Source organism: Anopheles nili, chromosome 3 (genome assembly GCF_943737925.1).
Source record: "Anopheles nili chromosome 3, idAnoNiliSN_F5_01, whole genome shotgun sequence".
Classification (NCBI taxonomy): domain Eukaryota; kingdom Metazoa; phylum Arthropoda; class Insecta; order Diptera; family Culicidae; genus Anopheles; species Anopheles nili.
In genome coordinates, this window is record NC_071292.1 from 62,262,726 (window position 1) to 62,284,421 (window position 21,696).

General features: G+C 48.3%; 1 protein-coding gene across 1 annotated transcript in view; it reads right to left on the reverse strand.

The window, feature by feature from the left end:
- LOC128724777 (uncharacterized) overlaps positions 1–6,271 on the reverse strand; it is a 35,033-nt gene extending 28,762 nt beyond the window's left edge. Inside the window, exon 1 of the mRNA XM_053818497.1 lies at positions 6,202–6,271. Within this exon, the coding sequence (XP_053674472.1) occupies positions 6,202–6,271 (70 nt within the window). The remainder of the gene's footprint in view (positions 1–6,201) is intronic.
- Between the last annotated feature and the right edge of the window lie 15,425 nt (positions 6,272–21,696).

Here is a 21,696-nt window from a genome sequence, read left to right on the forward strand (position 1 = left end):
GATCCTGTACCGCGCACGGGACAAACTATCCGGCGTGTGGCGTTAATGGGGGATGTTTAGCAGCGAATGTGATTCGCTTCACCTTCGAGGCGGGACGCGAAACCCATTTCAACCCTCGTACCCAACGTTTGCATCCCGCCCAATGCCAGCGAGTTCGTGAAAGCTTGCCCTAGTTCAACCATTAGAGCGAGGGAAATGAGTTTAAGCGAATAAATGATGGCCGGAACGTGAAACTAGATGGCCCCGTTACGATCATTTTGTTGCGCTATCTGTCAGCACGTGCTGGCTCGCGATTATGGTGAATAAAATTTACTAGCCAACGTTGGAGGCAAATGGAAGCGGATGGAGCTCCATATTGTAAGCTGCTTGCTTTTAGCCTGCACCAAATCACATCGTTTTAGAAGCATTTCATGTTAGCGCTGCCATGTAGCGTTTAAAATTGTGTCGAACCTGTTTCAGGTGAATACTCGCTCGTTTATTTAACTAATTCATGGAATGCGTATTAATTTAAATGAGCTATCTTGTTTGACCAACGAGTGTCCTTTCCGACTCGACTTCAGCTATTCAATATCGCATTCAAAGCAGCTTTAAATGTTTAAAGAGCTGGCGTGATGTAAACGAAGCTGTTTTCACCTACGCAACGTTATTAATACCACGCTAGGGTCGTTGGGACAGCCGAAAGCGCAGCCAGATTTGCCTTTCAAATTTGAAGTAGCTTTTCCAATATCCTGTAGCTCGACGTGCGCTAATGCTCCAACACGAAATAAAATTTCCGTCACGCCATCACGGGTGGATTTTTTTTTTTTTGGGAACCAGCTGGAGCTCATCTTTCGCTGAGCTATCGTGTCAGTTACATTGGCGACATATGCAAGCCAAACCTAGCCGCTATGTTACAGCATTTTTATGAAGCTTTTTTTTCATCCTTTCTCCAAAATGATCTCCTTTTTCCAGCCTCCACCTGAGGGCTTATTCCGGAGAAAGGGACAGATCACCCAACTCCACAGCCGTACTGGTTGGGTATGTTTCCATCATGCCCTTTGAGCCGGAAAATACACATACACACACATACATTCATACGTGCGATTTCCAGACGCTTAGGTGAGCACATCCGCTCGAAAAAGCGTGACACATCCCGTGCCAGCCCTTGTATATGATGCGGGTTTTTGGGAAAGCAACACACGGTGCGTTTCTGCTTCACCACCCACACGCCTGAACGCCTTCTACCAGGGAAAACATCCCCAGCAAGCCGATGATCGCCGTCAGCATTAAGCGGAGCAATGATTTAACGCTTCTCGTCGAGGTGAAAGCTTTCCTCTCCTTCCACGCAGGTCCGGAAAAGCTCGATCGCAGCAGCACCCGATCGTGAAGCCGGAGCCGGGCCCGGAGCCTAATCTAATTTTTCGCAATTTGCATACAGCCTTCCGTCTTTGCCACGGAACGTCGCCAAACCGTCCTTTGGGGGAGGCTAGTCGCCGGTCACACGCCGTCACATATGTTACGAAAACAGCATAAGAACCCACGGCTGCTACACTGGCGTTGCTGCAAGCGCGACGGCAAAACGGCAAAAGTAAATGGATGGGATAATGGATGGGTTCGCGTTGTCGCGTCGACGCAAAACCAGCGAAAACCCCGTACGCCGGAGACAAACACGAGAACTAATCTGCATATAAATTTCAATTTCGTATTTATACAGCCATGGCATAATTATGCACGGTACCGATTCGCCGTCGCTGGGACTTTCTCCCGACGCGAGCGTTCGTTTGGCGACAAATGGTACGACCGCGGGACGTGAGAAAAAAAAACCCCCTATGCACAGAGGGAGCTACGTGCCATCTGGTAACGCCGGAATGGATGAAATATTTTGATGCTAAAATAGTGCAACAGTGTCGCAGGAATAAGCCGGCATTAGGGGGCGTTTTGCAAGGAAAGGCGAACCGAATTGAAACGTTGGAAAAAGGAGAAGGTTTTTTTTCTATGTCGGTAAGAACACCTTCACTCGGGTGAGCATAATATTGTTGGTGTTGTTTAAGCCACTTAAATTGAACGAATAATCCGGTTTTTTCCTTCTATATGTCGTTATTTGCAAACCATAGTGAGACGGCGGCATTCGTAATTACGAGCCCCATTTATGGCTCTTCTTACAAAAGACAAACCTTAACTAAAAGCACCCGTGCTCGTAATTACTGACCATGGCGGGTTATTGCAACTACTCGCGCGCGGCTTTTAGCCCAGCAGCTTCCTGGTAAGTTCATCCATTCACTTGCACGTCGAGTGGAACCATCCCCCGGGAAAACGGTGGAGATCCGTTGCACTAAAAGTGATGCACGAGCCAGCGAAGCGCACTTCACGTCGCTCCACAAAAAGGAGCACTAATGTTCTCTCTTTCGGCCTTTTCTTCGTTCTGCGTCCTCGAGGACGAGTTGGGGAGGTGTTTTTCCTCCCACTTAACTTCCCACCCTACACCTAGTCGAGTGGCGCGCCGGTTACAAGAATCACACCGGCCAAAGAATTATGGCTCAGCGCCGGGGCCGGTTTAATTCTGCCATAAATAAGATTTTCCGCTGAGAAAAGCAAAAACAAATTTGCCCACCCTCCTGAATGCCACCCCACAACACAAACCACCCCCCCGGGGTGTTTGTGAAAAGGAAAACAGGTTCACGATCGAATGGGTTAGGATCAGGGAGATTGGTGTGCGGGTGTGGCCGGTGTGGGATTAGAGCTGAAAGGTGCCTAAAGCGCGCGCCCAAACACACGGACTGCCGAAGAGCCGGACCAAAATGCAGGAACAAAAACCCCCGTCGACGATGGGATATTTCCGATCCGCTCCGCTCGAGAAAAGCCCCCGGTAATCATTGTGCAGCCATTTTGGAGCATTTCCTCGACGGCGGAAAGCACCATTCCGTGGAATTTATTCCATTTTCACAGCCCCGGCAACAAATAAGAGCATTAGAGAGCTTGGTGCCGAAAATCTGGTTGCTGTTTTCCGGGTTTTGTATGAAGCACTCGTGATGCTTCTCGAACGGTAAATGGGAAACATTTCGACGGAAAATGTAAAATCCAAACATCCTGGCTAGCGGAAGACCATTTAAAAAAAACCCCTGACTAAAGTAGTTACGAGCATTCATCTAACTGGGCGTTGTGATTTTGTGGCAAAGCACGTACGATTGAAAATTCATTGGCAGTTTCCATTTACTGATATACCACTCAAAATTGGCCTCTAAAAACTCAACCCCTCAGCGGAAAAGAGGGGGCTCTGACCTACCGCAACGATAAAAGCCCGATAGCACACAATCAAACCCCTGACCGCTTCGTTCGACCGCGGCATCATGTGAGCAATATCGGGCGTGCAAATTACGATTTAATTGGTCTTATTCAAGCTTACTCTCTCGTACCATTTCTTCCTGCGTTCCGCAGGCAGGTAAACAACGAGCTAGCCAGCTAAAGCCATCCTATGCCAAGTCGAGGCTACAATTCCCCAAGACCGATCGAAACGGGACGAAGGCGCAAGACGTCTTGCGAGGCACCGGCCGTAAAGATTACAGGGTCGTATTATTTACGATGGCATTTTGCAACAGTTTCGTAAAGCCCGCAGTTCAACAACAACCTTTCCTGCCGAGCTTGCGACCCACCCATTCCGGTGTCTGTTGCGAACTATCCCGTCCCTGTGGGCGAGAGAAATGGAAATTTCCTCGAATAACAAAATTGTACTTATCACTTCCCCGTTACGTTTCCGACCGCTTTCTCGTTACCCGTTCACTCGGGGCACGTAGCTCGGGGTAGAAAACCAGCTCGGAAAATCTTGCCCAACCCCCCCGACCACGGTAGACCACAATCTAAAACAAACATAAATTAATTTCTCGTCCCTTCGCAAGGTTTAAGACTTTCCCGAACCCGGGCGGTCTCTTCTTGTGCCGTCGGTTGGATCCCTTACCGCAGCCGGATAGTTTCCGATGATCACCGCCGGAGAGCGGAGTGCGGGTTTGTCCCTGGGCACGGAATGTCCATTCGTTCATTACGGGACGCCGCAGTGGTTCGGGTCGCACAGATCAAGGGCAGGGTTTGCAGAATTTAATGTTCCCATCTATGGCTCGGAGCCCTTGCGCTCGGAGTTCTTTAAAGCCACTCGGTACGGGGCATGACCAGGGACATTTCTGTCGGTTGTCGGACTCCCTGCCGACCGCTTCAGAAACCGGTTCGGCCAGATAACCACCAGCATGGCCAGCCATGGAGTTGATGGAGTTGCCGTTTATTTTGCCGACCGTGCAAACAACCACGGACCCTTTTTTGAGGGCGGAAAACCCGGAACACATCCTCACCGACGAAATCCGGTACGGGTCAAGTGGTTAAACTTTTTCATTCCACTCTCTCGCTCGTTCACCATGCTCTCGTTCTCTCTCTCTCTCTCTTTAGCTCGTCCATGTACCATGCGTAGGTGGGCTGGGATTGTGGAATTAAAATTTTCCAAACAGCATCGGACCGTGGGCGGGGGCACACAAAAACATATCCCTAATTCTCGGTATTCTTGTTAGGGGTTAGCACGAGAAAAAAAATGGGAGCGATTTCAAATGAATGCTGTACGCTTGGCATGAAATCAATGGAAACACGAATCACGTTAGCGAGCGTGGGAGCTTTTTGCGCTTCAGCATTCGATTCGTTTGCGTGCTTGTTCTGCATTCGGAACCTTTGCAAAGCTAATTTGAACGTGTAGAGATCCGGTGGAGAATTCAAATTCCGGCCTAAAATTGCTCCCACATTCTCGCGGGGTTGAAGCTTTTCCGAGCGGCCACGTGGTAATTGTTATCACTTTCGACTTTTTGCCGGCGTACAGTATGCAAATAAACGCCATGGGCTATGGTAGTGTGTTCTACTGGAAATTTAATTGAATTTTTACCTTATTAATATTCCCACAATTTCAATACTGGTGGATAAATTTTGCACTGGAAAAAGTATACGCCCTGGGAAATTAAATGAAAGTTCAATAAAAGCGCAAAAGCTACGAAATTGATTTTAAATTATAGTTTGTACAGCATTTCAACCCGCTTGTTTTGGTTCCTCTGTAAAATGAAGAGTTTTATTTGAGAGGCAAAAAGACACCCTCGCTACATATCAAGCCTCTTCTTTATTAGCAATCAATATTTATCGAGCTCCGCCACAAATTTTTGTGAGGCCAACGAGGTTATCGCAACCACCACTGAGTATGTGAGAATGTTGTTTTACGCAATCGTGTCTGTGTTTTTTCTTTGTCTTGGAGCTATCATAACACCGGCAATTTTTCCTGATAACCCCACAAACAATACGGTTGGGATGGTTTTTAATATCGTTGAATTGCTGTTGTTATTTTTCCTGCACTTCAGCCCCATTCCGAATTCCCCATTCCCATACATTGTCATCGCGCTTGTTCGGCAAAAGTCAACCGCAAGCCTTAATAAGCTCTTCTGTTGAAATCGGCTTTATCGCTTCCGTAAATGAGTGGAACAGGAGGGCACAAAAAATGCATAAAAATACATCCCCACAACCAACCCAACCAACCAACGGTGCGTGTTTACGAGTTTTCCAATTGCTACGAGCGTACATTTTCCCACCCTCCAGCCTCCTGACTCTCATTGGAAACCCGTGGAAAATCCCACGCTCACGCCCAACTCGAAGCAAAAATTAATAAAAATAATTAATAATCATTTCGATGCGCGCAGCATCTGGTGTCTTCGCACGCACCGAGACCCTGGCCACATGTCAGATGGACGGATACGTTGGGTCAATATTTTTGTTCGGTTCCCAAACCCACGAAACCACTCTGCCTCTCACAACGTACGAGTTTGTACAGATGTTGTTCGAGTTGTATGGTTGCATTTGTTTCGTGTTTTTCCAGCGAGTTTGCGCCCCATTCCAGCATTCAGGGGTGGATTATTGGGTGCTGTTTTCCAGCTGAATATGTGATGCTTTTTATCGTTGTATTTTGTGCTTCCTATAACGCTGCCACCACTCTAACAGAAGCCCCGACAGGGTTTAATCCGGCGCTACCATTTTCACCTGTTTTTTTTTTCATAAGTTCAAATGCCCTTTTGTGCAATGATTTATTTTTTGTGTGTGCTCAACATGGCGATCAATCGATCCTGTTGGATTTTTACCGTGCATGAAATCATGCTTTCCTCGCGTTACCATGGTTACTCGGCAGTATAAATCATTTCCCTTCACCAAACTTACACCGCTCATCCAGGCAGGCTTTGACGCTTGATTGCAGCTGAAATCCTTCCAAACTGTTGGCCCTCGTCATCGTCAGAGAGCCCCACTATCTGGGTGCCTGATTAAAGGAGTTTCACTTTTCGCAACGAAGCAGAACGCACGCCGACACCGGCAAACAGGAAAGCGCCTTGAATGGAGCAAAAATAGCGAAAATGGAGTGGGCTCTCGCTTTCTAATGACGCTAACGATCGTCGTCACTGATTCAGCAGATCGCACGCAAGCAGATGGTAAAACCCACCGTTCGGTTAGACCGTTTGATGCGCCATGCAACACGAAACCCATCCCCGCACGGAGGAGGACCGTATCTGCACGGCGGTGGGCTATCATCGCCGCCACATCGTCGTCGCATCAATGTGATTGGACTCGTTATCACCTTTTATCTTTCCCGGCGATGCAAACCCTTCGGCCGGACGTCGCTGGAAGCGCCGTCGATGACACTCGCAGCCAAGCCAGCCAAGCAAGCAAGATGAAAGCGGTGAGGGAAATGGCTGTGTTTTTGCTCCTTTTTTGTACCAAGACTAACTCTCGCTGTGTCGTTATCCTTTGCCGGAGGAAAGCTCTATTTCCGAACCGGATGTATTCAGCACAAGCCACCGGGGATGGTAGCGCTTTATCGCAATCGAATCTTGATCCAACGTCGTCTAGGTTGTCCTGAGGTCGACCGGTGAGGTAGCAGACGCTAAAAACAACGTTCCACTGTGGGCTTTCCAAGCTAGGCTTCGTAAATGAATGGCCTCGTGCGAGTCGCACTGAGTTCGCGCTCATAATGATGCGTACGAGCGCCTCGGTGCCAAGAACCTCGAGAATGGTCGGGGTTAAAAATTTTGAATTGTGAGTGTGAAACGGTAAAAAAGTGCACCCAACGGCGTGTGATGTCAATCGCGGAAGATGCTACGACGCGTACGAAACGACGCAATCAAACGGAAAATAACCCCGGTTCCATGGGTAAATAAAGCAATTCCCAGCAAACGACCACCACCATCATCACGGACGCGAAATGAAACGTGCCGTTCTTTACGATGCACTTTACGATGCGCCTGGTGCACTTTTCACCCCATTCCCGGTTGGGAACGCCGTGGGAAACTGCCGGTTGGCACGGTCCATTGCAGGCGCAGCTGTCGATCCTGGGAAGGAAACTGGGAGTTTTCTTGTTCCCGGTTGGTGCAAAACTGCAATGAAAGTGCAATCGCTCGCCATGAATTGTTGAGAGCCTGGTTTTATCGTCCTGCGCGCGTGATAGCAGAATGTGTCAATCACAAAGGATTTTCCATTCAACAAATATAATTGAAAATTCATTCGACCGTGCCCGAACACCGACAATGAAAATGCCTCCAATAACGGGCATGCTTCATCGTAACGAATCGATCCATTGGGTCCACCGATTGCCCCAGAGTCCTTTAAGACGAGCTATTGCAGCTTCTTTGCCGCACGCAGAAAATTTGCCACGACGTAAGAAAGCCCACCCCAATCGGGGAGAATATTCTACCAGCCCGCTGCCGGCGTGTGTGATGATAATTTGCTACTTTTTCACGTCTTTACTGCTGATACGTGCGGAACAGTTTTGTCTGCGTCATGTGAAACCGTGACATTCCGTGGGTCAGGATGCTTCCAGCAGCGTTCGTGATTTATGAACGACCTGGGAGCCTGGTGGCGATCGGAACGGCCCTTTACTCCACGCCAAACCGACGTGTAGAGGTCTAGGTCGAGGCCAAAAGGAAAGCTCTCACGTTCCTAGCTATGTCGTATAAATAACTAAACGCTATCAAACGTGCGAGCGAACGAACGAACGATCGAAATGGTGCCCATCTTCGCAGGCTTGTTTCTGCCTTTGTACCGGATGATGATTCTTTATTCTCTTATCCGCGCCACACGTTACACCGTGCACGGGTGTAAGCGATGCTCATTCACCCATAGCTAACGGCTGAAACCTTGCTTAATGAGGCCGACCATCGGCTCACCGGTACCGACCACTGTTAATCACCGGTGGCAATTTCCATAAGTCAACGATAAATTGCCTCGTGGAACGCATAAATTTTCACGCCCCATGGTGGGAGGTCGGAACGGTACTTGCGCTATCCGGTGGTGCGTGTCATTGGTACCGGTTAATAACACGACGATCGTCACGCCGTGGCCTGGGATGATGATTTGTGGCGGATGAGGGAACGTTTGCTCTTTCCTGCCTCTTTTTTTCAGCAGCCGGTGGTGTTTTTTTATTTGGCATGTGTCCGAATCATAATTCCGAGACCGGATCCGAAAGCCACAAATGGAAATGAGTGCTGGCTGGAAGTGTAGTAAACGGTCCCGGTTAGCCAGTCAGTTGCAGGCTTCACCGGGTTGCGTTTTTGTACGCTCAGGTTGGCGTGATTCGCTGCCTGTTTTGCATAGCAGTGACTTGATTTTCCTCGACCAGATCCGGCGCCGGTAGATGAAGTGGGGCAACAAATTTCAAACAAACCAACCGGCCCATTACTTCGCTCGAAAAGAAAAAAAGCTCGAAGGAAACTTGTGAACTCTCTCGCTCCGCATTATTTTTCTCTTTTTCTCGCATTTCCACTGGAGCTTCATTGGAAATTCAAATTCGTTGACAACTTCCATTCGTGCGGAGACATTTCAAGCACGCCATAACTCGAAAGCCACACACACAGACCCACAAAAGGACACTCTCTCTCTCCATTCTTTGCACCCAAACGCCCGAAGAATTCGTGACCGATGGCAGCTGCACACAATGCCTATGCAAATGGTAGCGAACTGGCGCAAGGACCCCGACATCGGGGAGAAGTTTTTTTTCTCGCTACCCTGCCAGCGCAGGAATTTCATTCCGGTTCGTTCCCTCGCAACGCTAATCTAGTCCTTCACCTGTCAGCCCCATCATTCGGGTTATTGTACGGGTCAAATGTACGGAAAAGATTGCGATGGCTCGCGTCCGAATCAACGCCCGCCAAGAGCAGTTCGGCTCGTCAACGCCGCGATGTAAATGGGGTCGGAATTTTTCATCAAACTGCCCAGCTGTAACGTAATCGAGTGGAGCTTCCCATTTGGTTTTTCAAAAGGCCTAACGAAAGGATGTTTGCCTCTTCACAGTACGAATAGGGGCCTCTTCAGCACTCCCAATGAGGGAATTTATTTCCATCTAGCTCAAAGTGGCGCTACTTTGCCCCATTAATGACTAGTCGTAAAGACTCCCATCCCGATAGTATCACACACGGCTGCTGCGAGTGTTTGTAGCCTCTAATGAATTGTTTTATATGCACACAGACGCGTGATAAACTTTCGCACCACGTGCTCTCGATGCAGCTTCAACCACCGTTGGCCGATCAACCCGCTAATGGGTCTGCGCAAGTAAGCTCATCGTCCAAGCGTGATGGCCACCGGGACAACCACGCGACTGAACATAAAGCATCCCGTCCGGCAGTAAATTGGAGGACACGTTTCGCAATTAATTGAAACTTGGCAGCAATTTGGTTCAATTTACGCCGCTAATGAAAATCAAAGAGCGAATCGCGCGACGCGACACGCCACGTTGGCGAGTTCATTTCGTGTTTCGTTCGCTTTTCTTTTTCCCTACCCAATTCCCAGTGAGAGTCTTTTAATTTTCAACCTCATTTTTTGCGTCATTTAATTTTACATCACATTCTCCTTTCACTCACCGTATGCTCGCTGAATTAAGACCGCGTGTTTGCTTGCCTTCTTTTACAATTGAAACGAGCTAGTGAAGCGACGATGAAGTATGTTTAAAAACGAAGCTAAGGATTGGACCCGCAATCCGCCTGCTTCTTACGAGGAGGATAAAAATGAAGCATTTTCACCAGTGAAAGAAGTGAGCTGCAATCATTACACGCCACTCGGGACGTGGAACCGTTTACGGGCTACGACCGAGCGCTCAGTCCAGAACCTCTTCGATGAGATTCAATTTCCTGCAAAAGGAGTGGAAAACGTTTTCCATTGTCTTTCTGGCCCTCCACCACCCAGCAGCGGGTGCGCATGTGAGCCATATTACAGCACCGCCTCTGCACGCGCTCGTTGCGCCAGTTTTCATAATTCAATCAGCCAGCCAGGAGAAGCTTACAGAAATAGTTCTTTTATTTTATTAGAAAACTTTTCCCACGGTACCCACCCAGCGCAACAACTCAATCAAAAGCGGCACAGCGGGAGGTCGCAGACTGCACTCTTCAGCTGGATGCAATCTCAGCACACGAGGATCGGAATATCGGAGCACGTCGGTGGTTTTGCCGGTGCAGCTCTTATGTAAATTCCTCTCGAGCCACGATCGGGCTCCGGGCTGGTAGCGCATTGCATTATGCACCGTCAGCCCGATCGTCCTCGCATAATATCCCAGTGGGAGGTGGCGCACTCATATGCACACCCTCACACACATAGATAGGGATCGTGAGTGGGCGTTTACGTGCCATCTTTTGCTGCCTAATAAAGTTTGAGTTTACCATTCGCCGCGTTCGTGATTGAGTTGCTCCGAAATTGATGATTGTTCAACAGTTTGTACTGGATGCGAACGTTGTGCTCAAATGCAGCACGATAGGGAAATTCGGAGCGTTACAATAGGTGAAAAAGCAATTTTGGGTGAAGTGTGTTTGCTTAAATTTTGCTTTAAATTTATTAAATGAAACATGTTTTGTTTTTTATTTGTTAAAACTTTCTAAATTGCATCCCACGTGGGTGTGTTTAATGCTGAATCCCGTAAAAGGATCATCGTGTAGATGTTGCAAACAAAGCGACCCCTATTTGATGGCCCTACATGAATCTATTTTCCATTTTCACCATAAATCATTCCCAATCAAAGCAGCTAAGGCACCCGAGGTCCTTAGCACGAGCAAATTGGCCTACTTTGCAGTGGGCAGAGCAAAGAAAAAAACGCACAGCTTCACGGTTCGTTTGAGAGCGATGTTAGAAAGCCACCCAATACTGGGAAGGACAAGGGATACGAGAATTCGAACAAAGGTTGTAGAGTGACAGAACTTGGACCGTATGAATTTCAATCTGTTCCATTTTGTTTCCTGTGACGCTCTTCTATCGATGTTCGCCGTAATCCACCCATTCGTACGTTTACTGCGCTTCAAAAAAGTAAAAGAGAAAAGGGGGGCAAAATGTCCCTTTTTTTAAACCTTCTCTTTGGAAGAGGGATATTTTTTCTCACTCGACAGCGTTTGAAAATAGCTCCCTTCTATCTCGTTGCGGGAAGTAAAGTTTCCGGCCACCACAGCAGGTCGAGCCCCACCGATAAAGGCTGATGGACTGCCAAAAACAAACAGACAGATTCGCTCGTTCCGGTGGCCCACCATTTCGGCAGAATCTATTAAATCTGTTTCGCATCTCATCTCGTGAATGCGCGTGATGCCAGCAGCAGTACGAGCCAAACGATCGATCCATCGATCTAACGCACCACCTAAAAGCAGCTGCATCGTTTGCGATAACCGACGATGATTCCCTTACCGGTACCGAACGCGTGCTCGACGTGGATTATTATAAGCCTACCAGGCCTCAGGGAGGGTCTGGCGGGTTCTGCAAGTGGAATTCAATTTACAATTTCTCCCATCTCAAAACGCCAACCCAACAGCATCCGAAAGGGACCCGAATTGGCACTCCATCGTTGAGCGGCGTGAACTGTTTTGGGGTTTATCGCCGACACATTGCGTCATCATTCGCAGAACGTGCAACGCGTAGCCGCGTGTTCGCGTTTTTCACGCGCGCTATCCTACCCTTTGGGGTTGACTTCCGGTTGGTTGGAGCACGTCTCGACACACTCTATCCCCAAAGCGTACCCGGCGCATGGTACCGTACGTTCGTATGCCCCCGAGAGCTGCTGATCCCCGCCACAACGGGCAATCCTTGGAAACGGGGCGCATCTCCCGTTATCGGGCTGCCACACGCAACACTAATAATCGTATTAGTGTGAGTGATGCTGCGTTGCTGCAGCGGAACACTACTTTTACGAGGTCCTGGAGGCGAACCGGTGAAACGGTGTCCTTCTCACGGGCTCATCGATTTCTGCCGCTGAGCCAAACCGAAAAGGATTACAAACTCAAATTGTACCAACAACACCCGCCGGGATACGTGTGTGTGTGTGTTTGTGTGTCGCTCACACACACACACGCATACACACACGCGTGCACACATCCTCGAGGCAACATCCGGTCCATCCAAACCTAACCCCCATTCACGTTGAACATCCAGGGGAGGGCTATTCTGAACGAAAATGAACTCCACCAACGCAGACACAAACGCGCCACAGCCACGCTCGGAGAACAAATGATCCGATTTGGTACGTTTCCCGTGTCCCATCCAGGTACCGCTACTCCGCACCGGGTGCCAGTATATGGGGTTTTCCGCCCGCGGGGAAATCAGTTTGGCGTAGCGGGTTTTGTTTATCTTTCCCAGCTGCCCACCACCGATCGATCGCGGTGGCGTGGAGAACGAGTTTTCGAGCTCAACCCACGCAAATGCAGCCAAAAGGATGTGTGTGTGCTGTTGGACTTGGCCCGGAAGCCAGCTGCCAAACCAGCATCTCGTTCACGGACACCTGCAGGGGACGAATGCAAAGCGAATCCGTGTTTCGGTTCTGTGTTCTAAAACGGGGGTTGTGTGAAAGCGCCCGAGTCAAGGCTTTTTCCACGCCACCCTCACAACCAACAGCACCGTTGCACCGGTCAACTTCAAACGGTCGACATTTGCATCATCGACCGCCGTGATCCGACCGTAGAGTGATGGGAAATTGTCAAATTTTGCCCATTCATGTGAACCGCACATTTGAGGATTTGAGCGCGAGCATGCCGAGCGAAAATAGTTCCCGCAGCTTAAGGGGGTTTGTTTGGCCGGCTGTGAAACATAATCGGGATTAGTGCTCGTGAGGACGTTTCGAAATCACGACCGTGCCAAAGAATGTGCGCCACTGATTGAAGGCGGAATTGATGCCAAAGAGCGTCGTTTCGATAGAATTTAGTTTCGTTTCTTATTACAATCACGTCGCTCATCATCGGTCTAATGATAGTGAACGATTGAACGGGTCGAAAGGTCATCTGTCGCAGCAATTATGAACTACTCACCGTGTGCCGAACCTCCCCATCTTGGTGGGGGGGCTTAATTGTGATAACTAGACAGCTTAATAGCTGTAAGCAGCAACGACAACGCCCCGTGCAATCTCCGTTTGTATTTCCATTTCAATCACCGCGTTGGTTTTCACTCGTGCAACAAAGCGCACGCTTTTCCCGTCGCTCGATCTGTTTTCCATCGCTCAAACACACCCACCGAAGCCACCGGTACCCGTGGCAGCTGTAACTAATTGTTTCCATCGTAATAATTGCCACTCTAACACGAGTACCTCTCCAATCGTCGACATTTATTGCCTCGCCGGTGCACGGTTTTGCGTCTCCCAGCCAGCGTGGAAACTCGAGCCGTGTGGGAGTATTTGAACACTTGACGGCAGCTGGAAGGATCGATTGCACTCCGTTTCCGGTGTGTGATATATCCGGAGCCTTCGCAACTGATTGCACCCACACGAGCAACCTGACAGCCGTTCGAGCGGCACTCATTGCACTTGGCACGCTGAGGAGATCGTTACCGGGTCCGGGTCAAAGCCGGAAAAATCGTAGTGCGCAAGGGGGTGGAACAAAATCGCATCGAAAAACGCCATTTGAAAGTGTGCGGGTGGAAGGTTTTGTCACGCTCCGCCACTTCCGGAAGCTGTCACCGAACAATTGCCCGCATTGAAGCGCCTTCTTCGATTGATTCGTTGTGCCGTTGAAAAAGCTGTTTTGTGTTCTCGGGACGCATGCATGGCCTGCTTGATGGTGTGATAGAGAGAAGAGCAAGCCCAGGAGGTTTCCTTTCGATCAATAAAGCATCAATCCCAATTGTCGCGTTCTGGGAAGGGATGCCGTCCAAGTGATTCTGTTTCATAAATCAAACAGTGCGCACCTTATCGCGATTCCACGAAGCGTGCGTGAATGTAACGAATGTAAACGAGAGAAGTATTGTGGCACAAAAGGAAAACTTAAACATACTCGAATGATGTATATGACCTTTCAAAAAGGGCATTTTTCCGAAGGGCATCCGACGCGTGGAAAATACGCTCTCGAAAAACAATCTATTTGGTGCTCTGTTTCAAAGCCCTTAAAACGTGGAGAGAAAAAAACTATCTGGGTGTAAATGAAGGTCCATTTTTCATCAATTCCGCTGCACTGATCCTCACTCGAAGATATCGCATGAAGTTGACATAACTCAGCTGAGGAAAAAGGACGACGCCCATCATGGTCATCGCTAAATGGTTGGTTGAAAAACAATCATTGAGAGACGATCAGGTTTGTAGGAGCGTGAAATGGTGAAAAGTGTGCCTTTCTCCGTTTCCCTGTAAGCTGGCATGAGCAGCGAACTTAAAAATAAAAAGAAAAACCAAACCTTGGCCCGCGATTGCCGAGGAAACATTCCGTTGACATTATTACGCTTTTCTGCCCGAAATAAGTGACTCGAGAAATAAATAATGATCGATGGGAAAACATTTTGCATGGCGTGCAAAGCAAAAAAACGAATTGGAGCAAATATTATCATACGTTTTGGGTGGCACTCTGGCTCTGGCTGGAACCAGCGATATGCTTTCGAACTTATGGCACATACAAAACATACACGAAGGGTAAAGAAAAACACAGCAGCGGAACGCAACCGTGTAAAGCACGCATATTTTTTACTTGGTTCACTGAGCTGAATGCGGCTGTAAGTGCACATTTTTGGGTGGTATCATCAAAATTATGGTACGGTTTATTTTTTTATTCTCTTTCGTTTGTCTGTTTGTTGGTTGTATATTTTACGGCTTACTGGTGGTGGTGGAAATAACGATATTTTCGCTGGGTTATGGCCACTGAAAGCGCTGTAGCTTCCTTTATTTTCACACGTTTTCGAAGGGCAATTATTTTTGCAGCTTTTTGACGTGGAACATCCCAGCCAATTATGAATGCAACTTTGTGTGATGTTTCGCGAATGAACGTTTTTTTAAGAAGCTTTCGTTGAAGCGGCATTTACGATAATTTTGGAAGTTGTACGCGTCACACAAAGATCAATAATTTCTACGGAAACCCATCGCATTGAAGCAACGAATCATTTATCAATTACTGTGAGATGCAAGTGGCACATCGAACAACATGAAAAATCATTCATACAGTGCCTTATAAACGCCATTCTTTCTGCCTCGGTAACATTCACGTTTCACAACGAAAATGCTATCGGTTACAATCACATGTTAAAAAACACATGATCTTGCTTTCAACATGCCAAAAAAAGATTGCATTTCGTTCGGGTGAACATAGAAACCCTTTCCGTTTAAAAGCTGTAAAATTGCTTGCGACATTTTTCACAAAGTCTCCCATTCTCGTTTAAAATCAAACCCTGGGTATGAATTTCATCATGTTTGATATTACTCACACGGACGGATTCCTAGAACGGACGCGCTAGTGAATGCCTTATGGTGCACATTTAGGGCACTCTACAATCAAGCGCTTTCTCGCTTGTGTCCTTTCACTCTCACTAAACAAAGCATCATTCCATTGAAGTTTGCATTCGCTATCATAACGTTAGCTCTTATTAAACGTTACAACGTCAGACTCTGTGTTTAAAATAATCCGCTTACCAATGCACGCCTGCCAACACATGCACATTGCGTGGCGTATGGGCGAAATAACATGCAATCAAAGCCATTTTCTAATCGATTCCCGCGTGCCACACCATAAAAGGACGACCATTTCGTAACGTAATACCAGACTTGAGCATGCATATTCGATGGCATGAGACCATCACTGAACGATTGCCCGTTTCCGGTTCGCTTAGCACCACGCGCTCTATTACTGTGTTGTAATGATAATGAGACTGCAGCGAGTTCAAAGCGCTCCTAACACACGCAACGGGAAATGCATGTGCATCGAGTACGCGAATCAAAAGAGATCGTTTTGTTTTTTCGATAAACTATTGATCTGAAACTCTTTTCAATGGGCAAAACATACACACCGGATACCAATGGACGATCGGGTGGTTCCACTCGATAATTACGCCCCCGTACGGTCGATTGCGCGAGAGCATTGATGTAGATAATTTAGGCTTAAAGTGAAGTGATATCGATTAAATGTATGAACGATTATATTTCGCTTCATTTTTTTCCCATCTTTAGCTGCTAATAATGACATTTTCCATCGCACATTTGGGGACAAAAAGGCTTTCATTAGCACTGTCAAGGATTTCAACCCGAGTGAAGGATAAATTACTTTCCCAGTGGGTTGAAATGTTTCCCCCCGCGGCTACTGCCCCTCGTCCCTCCCACTGGTCTAGATTCTTTTCCTCCCGCCGTTTGGCCGTTTGATAGCAAATGCCTTTCTTACGCCACGCATGGTTCGTTTTACAGCGAGCTAATTCGGTAACGTAAGAGCTTTTACCCCGATTCGAAAGAAGTCTAAATGGTCTGATGCCGGTGGTAAAAAGTGAAATAAAATTCCCCCTCCCACACACAATCCCACACATCCGAGCGAGCCCCATTCACCGGATGAGCGGGTGTGCGTGGAATTTTAGTTATTTCCACTCCCACCATTTCCTGCCAGCTGCTACCTTCGCGTGGGTCACATTCCACTGGAAAGCCCGTCGTCGGCAGTTTGGGATTTCATTCCACAACGCGAGCGAACCGGACGGCAATCCGGTGAAGGGGGCAAGTAAAATTAATTTACAATAGTGCTACAAATTGTTCGACTGCTCGCATTTTCCGTCCGGCGAGTGAAGGTAAACGGGAGTCAAAATGGGATAGGGTGGTGCGCTCTGTGTTTCCACCCCAGTGGCATGTTTTCACAAGGGAAGGAATCAGGAAATGGGCAAGGATAATAATACGTGATGACCGCGTGGTGAACGAGAGGCGCAGGCAATGTGCCAGGAGCCAGGAGCCGAGCATAAGATTTGTTCGACAGTTCGTGCGAGTGGGAAGGCACCCTACGGAATGCTCGCTGCTAATTGAGATATGCGCCGGGTCATTTCACACGTCTCATAAGCAGACCGTAACAACTTTGGATTACACGTCTGTGGAACGGCTTTTACGCCACCACCGCCGTCGGCTCCATTTCGTCTTTTGCGTCCTTTCTGAATATTTTCTTCTCCTTCCGACCGGTTCGGGGGTGAATTTTTCAAGCAGCACTCCGATTACTTTCAGCAATAATCTCCGGCTAATGGTGTTTTCCGAGTAGGTTTTGGTGGTGGTTTTTTCTCTCTCTCTCTCTCTCTCTCGTTTTTAGCTCGCCTTCTCACTGCATCACGCCGGCTGCCAGGGCGATTCGATTCCGAAGAAAGCTTCGGTGCTGGTTTTTGCTGTTTGCCGGCAACGGAGTTTTCCTCCCATGGGAGGGCTGTGAGGAGTTAAAACGTGAAAGGGAAGGAAAAATTGTTTCCTTCCCGCTTCGCACCATCCACCCCCACAAATCCAATAATGAGGAAAACATTCGCGAACGGCAAATGACGGGGCATTAATCGTCCGACCCTACTTATCGCGCTACCAAACGCGTACTAGTAACGTAATTTATAAAGATATTAATGACACTAATGGCATTAAAAGGAGATTTGGCCGCCAAAGCACCAACGACAATAACCAAAAAAAACTGTGAGTGAGTGTTTGGGGCCTTCGGTGCTTATCTGTGGGCAGCCACACTCGTGGGACAATGAAAGATCGATTAAACCATAATTGATAGCAGTGGAGAGCAGGTTCAAAGAACTACCGTACCGAATGTACAGTTAATATATCATTTTAATTAGTGATCACCGGCTAAAGCCATGAGTTACTATCCGATCGACATCGTTAGTAATACTTTTGGAGAAAATAATCATTTACTTGCTTTCTAAAGCAGCGAAAAGTTCTCTTTTAATCATCCCAAACGGTTATGGTGTGTCTCAGCTCATTCATGCCATCCTAATGGAACATTTTTAAAAGGCCACAGACTAATAATAGGAATAGCGAATGAAATGGTGGATGCTATTTCATTCCGGCTATAAATTCATTCCGGCTGCTATCGACGGAACCTCCCGCCCGTTGGTTATGATTAATGGAATAGCGGCTCCCAGTGCTCCCAAAGCGGAAGCTTATAAATGTTTACACGGCACCACTTTGTCTGGCACGCAGGAGGGGAGAAGAAAAATTGACAAATGTTTCAAAGTCTCCAAAGTGGGGCAGTAAAGCACTTTCCCGATTTGGGGCGCGTTAAAACCGCACCGCGGAAGTTCAATTCAAGCCAGGCTAAAACTAGAGCAACATGGAGCTTTTATTTCATCGTTAAAATTGTGTCCTGCACCGCCCGGAAGTGACACATAATTTGATAAATTTTGCCCCACGACCAACCACGGAGGTAATTCGTGTTTATTTTCGTCGCCAATCATTCGCGCACCATGACGTCCAGGTGAGCGAAAATGAAACGAGTAAACAGCCAGCGTACCTCTCGGGTCCTGTTCACCGCCCCGGATGTCCTTCGATGATAGTTCACCAGTGCACGCACCTGAAACGAGAGCAAAACCAAACGGGTTGATCAGATACCTTACTAAACTGGGCGCAGGACGGGGCATGATCTGAATTGACTTAATTTTCATACCACATGTCGAAGTGGGTCGGCCAATGGAGCCAATCAGGTCCACCCTGGTTCTAAGCCCACTAGCGAGCAAGCAAGTTTATATGCAATGACAATTTAATGCCGTTCCACCACCCACTCCCAAACATGCAGCCCAAACATTCTGCAAGGGTGATGCATTCTCCCAGTACATCACCCACCCGCACTGTGATGGAGCGTATCATTAATCTTAATTAGTATGCATGGATGTAGTTACTGTCTTCGCCTTTCGGAGGCGCGTCCGATGAACCGGGCCATTGGAGAGGCCACCTAGCGTAGCAATGTCGGCCTGTTGCCTTCATCATGAGATGGGTTCGTTCGATAGCTAGGGGAGCTAAATTCGCAAGAATCGATTCCTTGGCCCTTGGCAAGGTTCAATCAGTGTCGAGCCGCCATTGTGCCATTGGTTCGAGGCCGACCAGTCTCCGGCAGTCCACCGGGAAGGCAACGTCACATTTCACTCGCAGCTTTCGACATCGTTCCAGCGCTGGAATGCAGATCGACTTCATCAGGAAACTAATTTGTTTCCATTCCCGGTGACTTCCCGGTCTTGCCGGGGCTCGGTGCTAGCGCCTTCCTCCCCAAGGAAAACGGCGACGCCATTCTCGCAAATCAAAACCACCCCTTTCGGGACCCCCGTCGTCCGCGTCCGGCTCGGTTCTCGCACTGGGTGCGCACACTGTTTTATGCATGCTGGTGGTTGTGCAGAAACCCGGGCACTGGCTCTCGAGAGACCGAACCGTCCAATTACCAGCGCTATTTGCATCTCGTGCCGTCCTGGCTGTCGGTTCGTTCGCATTTCCACCAGCTGGCCTAATTTTCCCGCAATCACAATGCCTACGCCCACGGGTGGGCGAAGGGCCAATAACTCGTACCGACTCGTTAATGATTCCGAACCGAGAGGGCGCAAAGTGGAAAGATGCAACGTTGATTCGAAGCGCGCAAGATGCGAAATTCATTTCACGCCAACTTCAGCGAAAGGGCACGACATAAAAAAAACCCAACCAACAAACTCTACGGTTCAGCACTTGAACAATTGGGTTTGTGAGGGCCGCACTTAACGAGCTGTTCCCGTTCCGGACCGAACACGGAGATGATGATGCTGGAAAAACACGACGTTTACACAATGGCAACTAATGCAGATTGCACTGCAGCTGTCCCAAAAGCGGCACTGACGAAGCCAACTTTGATTGTGTTTACCTTATTCTCATTTGCGGCACACAAACACACGCACGCACATGCTTCCCCATCATGGCAAACTGTGCTCAAGCGAGCTCTATAATTTTATCTCGAATCGTTTGAATTTCGCTTGCTCGCTGTCAAACTCCCAACCGAGGGAAAACTAATTTGCAGAAATATGGTGACTGTTTCATGTTGATCTTTTCCACCGGTGTACGGCGCGCACAAATGGGATTTCCACAAGTTTCACGATCGGTTCGTGCGTCATCCCGCGCCGGATATGATTAATGCATGGTTTTTAGCGCTTCATGAACGTTAAATAAATTGCCCGCGAACCGACCGATAAATCTAAGCAACGCACCACCCACACGGCTCACGCATCACGTTGCCGAACGTTTCACGTGCCCATAAAAGCGTCCGTTACGGCTTCGGTGTCATTTGCATTTGCCGTTCGAACGATACACCGAGCGGCAATGGAAATGTAACCACTCGCTTTTCCAGGCTGCTGGGTGCCGGGCGAAATGAGATCTAAAACATGATTAATTATTTCCATAAAACAATTGCTCCTTGCCGGAATCGCATTCAAACATTGTATCGTGCGATCGGCATGGCTTCAGATGAGCTTACGCGGTCTATTGTTTCAGGCGCTCCGAGGAAAAGTTTCTCCGAAAGCAATAATACCGACATGACAGGTATTATACGAATGATGAATATTCCTTTCAAGCAAATTACGCTAAAACCCTGCCATCGGTGCGCGAGCGTCTGAATAACGCACTCGATTGTGGAAAAGGATCCACCAAAAACACCCCCTCTCTCTCTCTCTCTCACTCTCTCTCTCTCTCTGAGTGGGAGTGTGTGGTGGGCTATGAAGAGCGCAGGAAAAATCCATTTTCCGTGCGATTCAAATTCGAATTAGATTTATTCACGGCGGTACCGCACGCCGCGATTTCGGCTGAAGTCTCGAGCATTAATCACATTGTGGGATCGCGAAAAACGATTCCTTTCGCCCGCGCTCGGAAAACCCCTTTTCGCGGTATGCTTTTGACAACCGGCTTTCGGTGAAGCCTTCGCCGGAAGGGTCTCTTGGAGGAGAATGAAAAATGAAACCACGAAAGGGAAAGCCGCACCGTATGCAGCTGGCACCGGGCGCGACGTTTGATACCGTTCGTTACTTGACAGGTTCCTCGGGATGAAAATCGCAGGCAGAAGGCACGTTTTGACGCACTCCATCCTGATCGTGTGGAGGCGTCTTTTACCGACACACACACACGGAGCTCGTGAGCCACCCCTAAAAGACGACATGTCGAAATTTTGCGAACGATTTTCGATTGCGTGTGGCACACAAACAAACCCTTAGGCCTGGCCTATTAGTCGCTTCCCGGGATTCCATTTCGATGCGAGCGCGCGCGAACTGCCTGCGGAACTCGATAGCACACAAATGATGGAATGGTCCAATAAAAACGAAAACGAGGGTTCATCCGAGCCACCCACTCTTCCGGAGCCGCTTTCGAATGAAGAATAATGCTTGCTCGATGCGAATTGTGAAGAATGATAGGGCTCACTTATCAATCGCTAAGCCAATTTAAGCTCCCCAGTTAAACGGGAAAACTCGTCCCCGATTCGCCCCCGATGCGAAGGATGGAGCCGTTTCATTTTT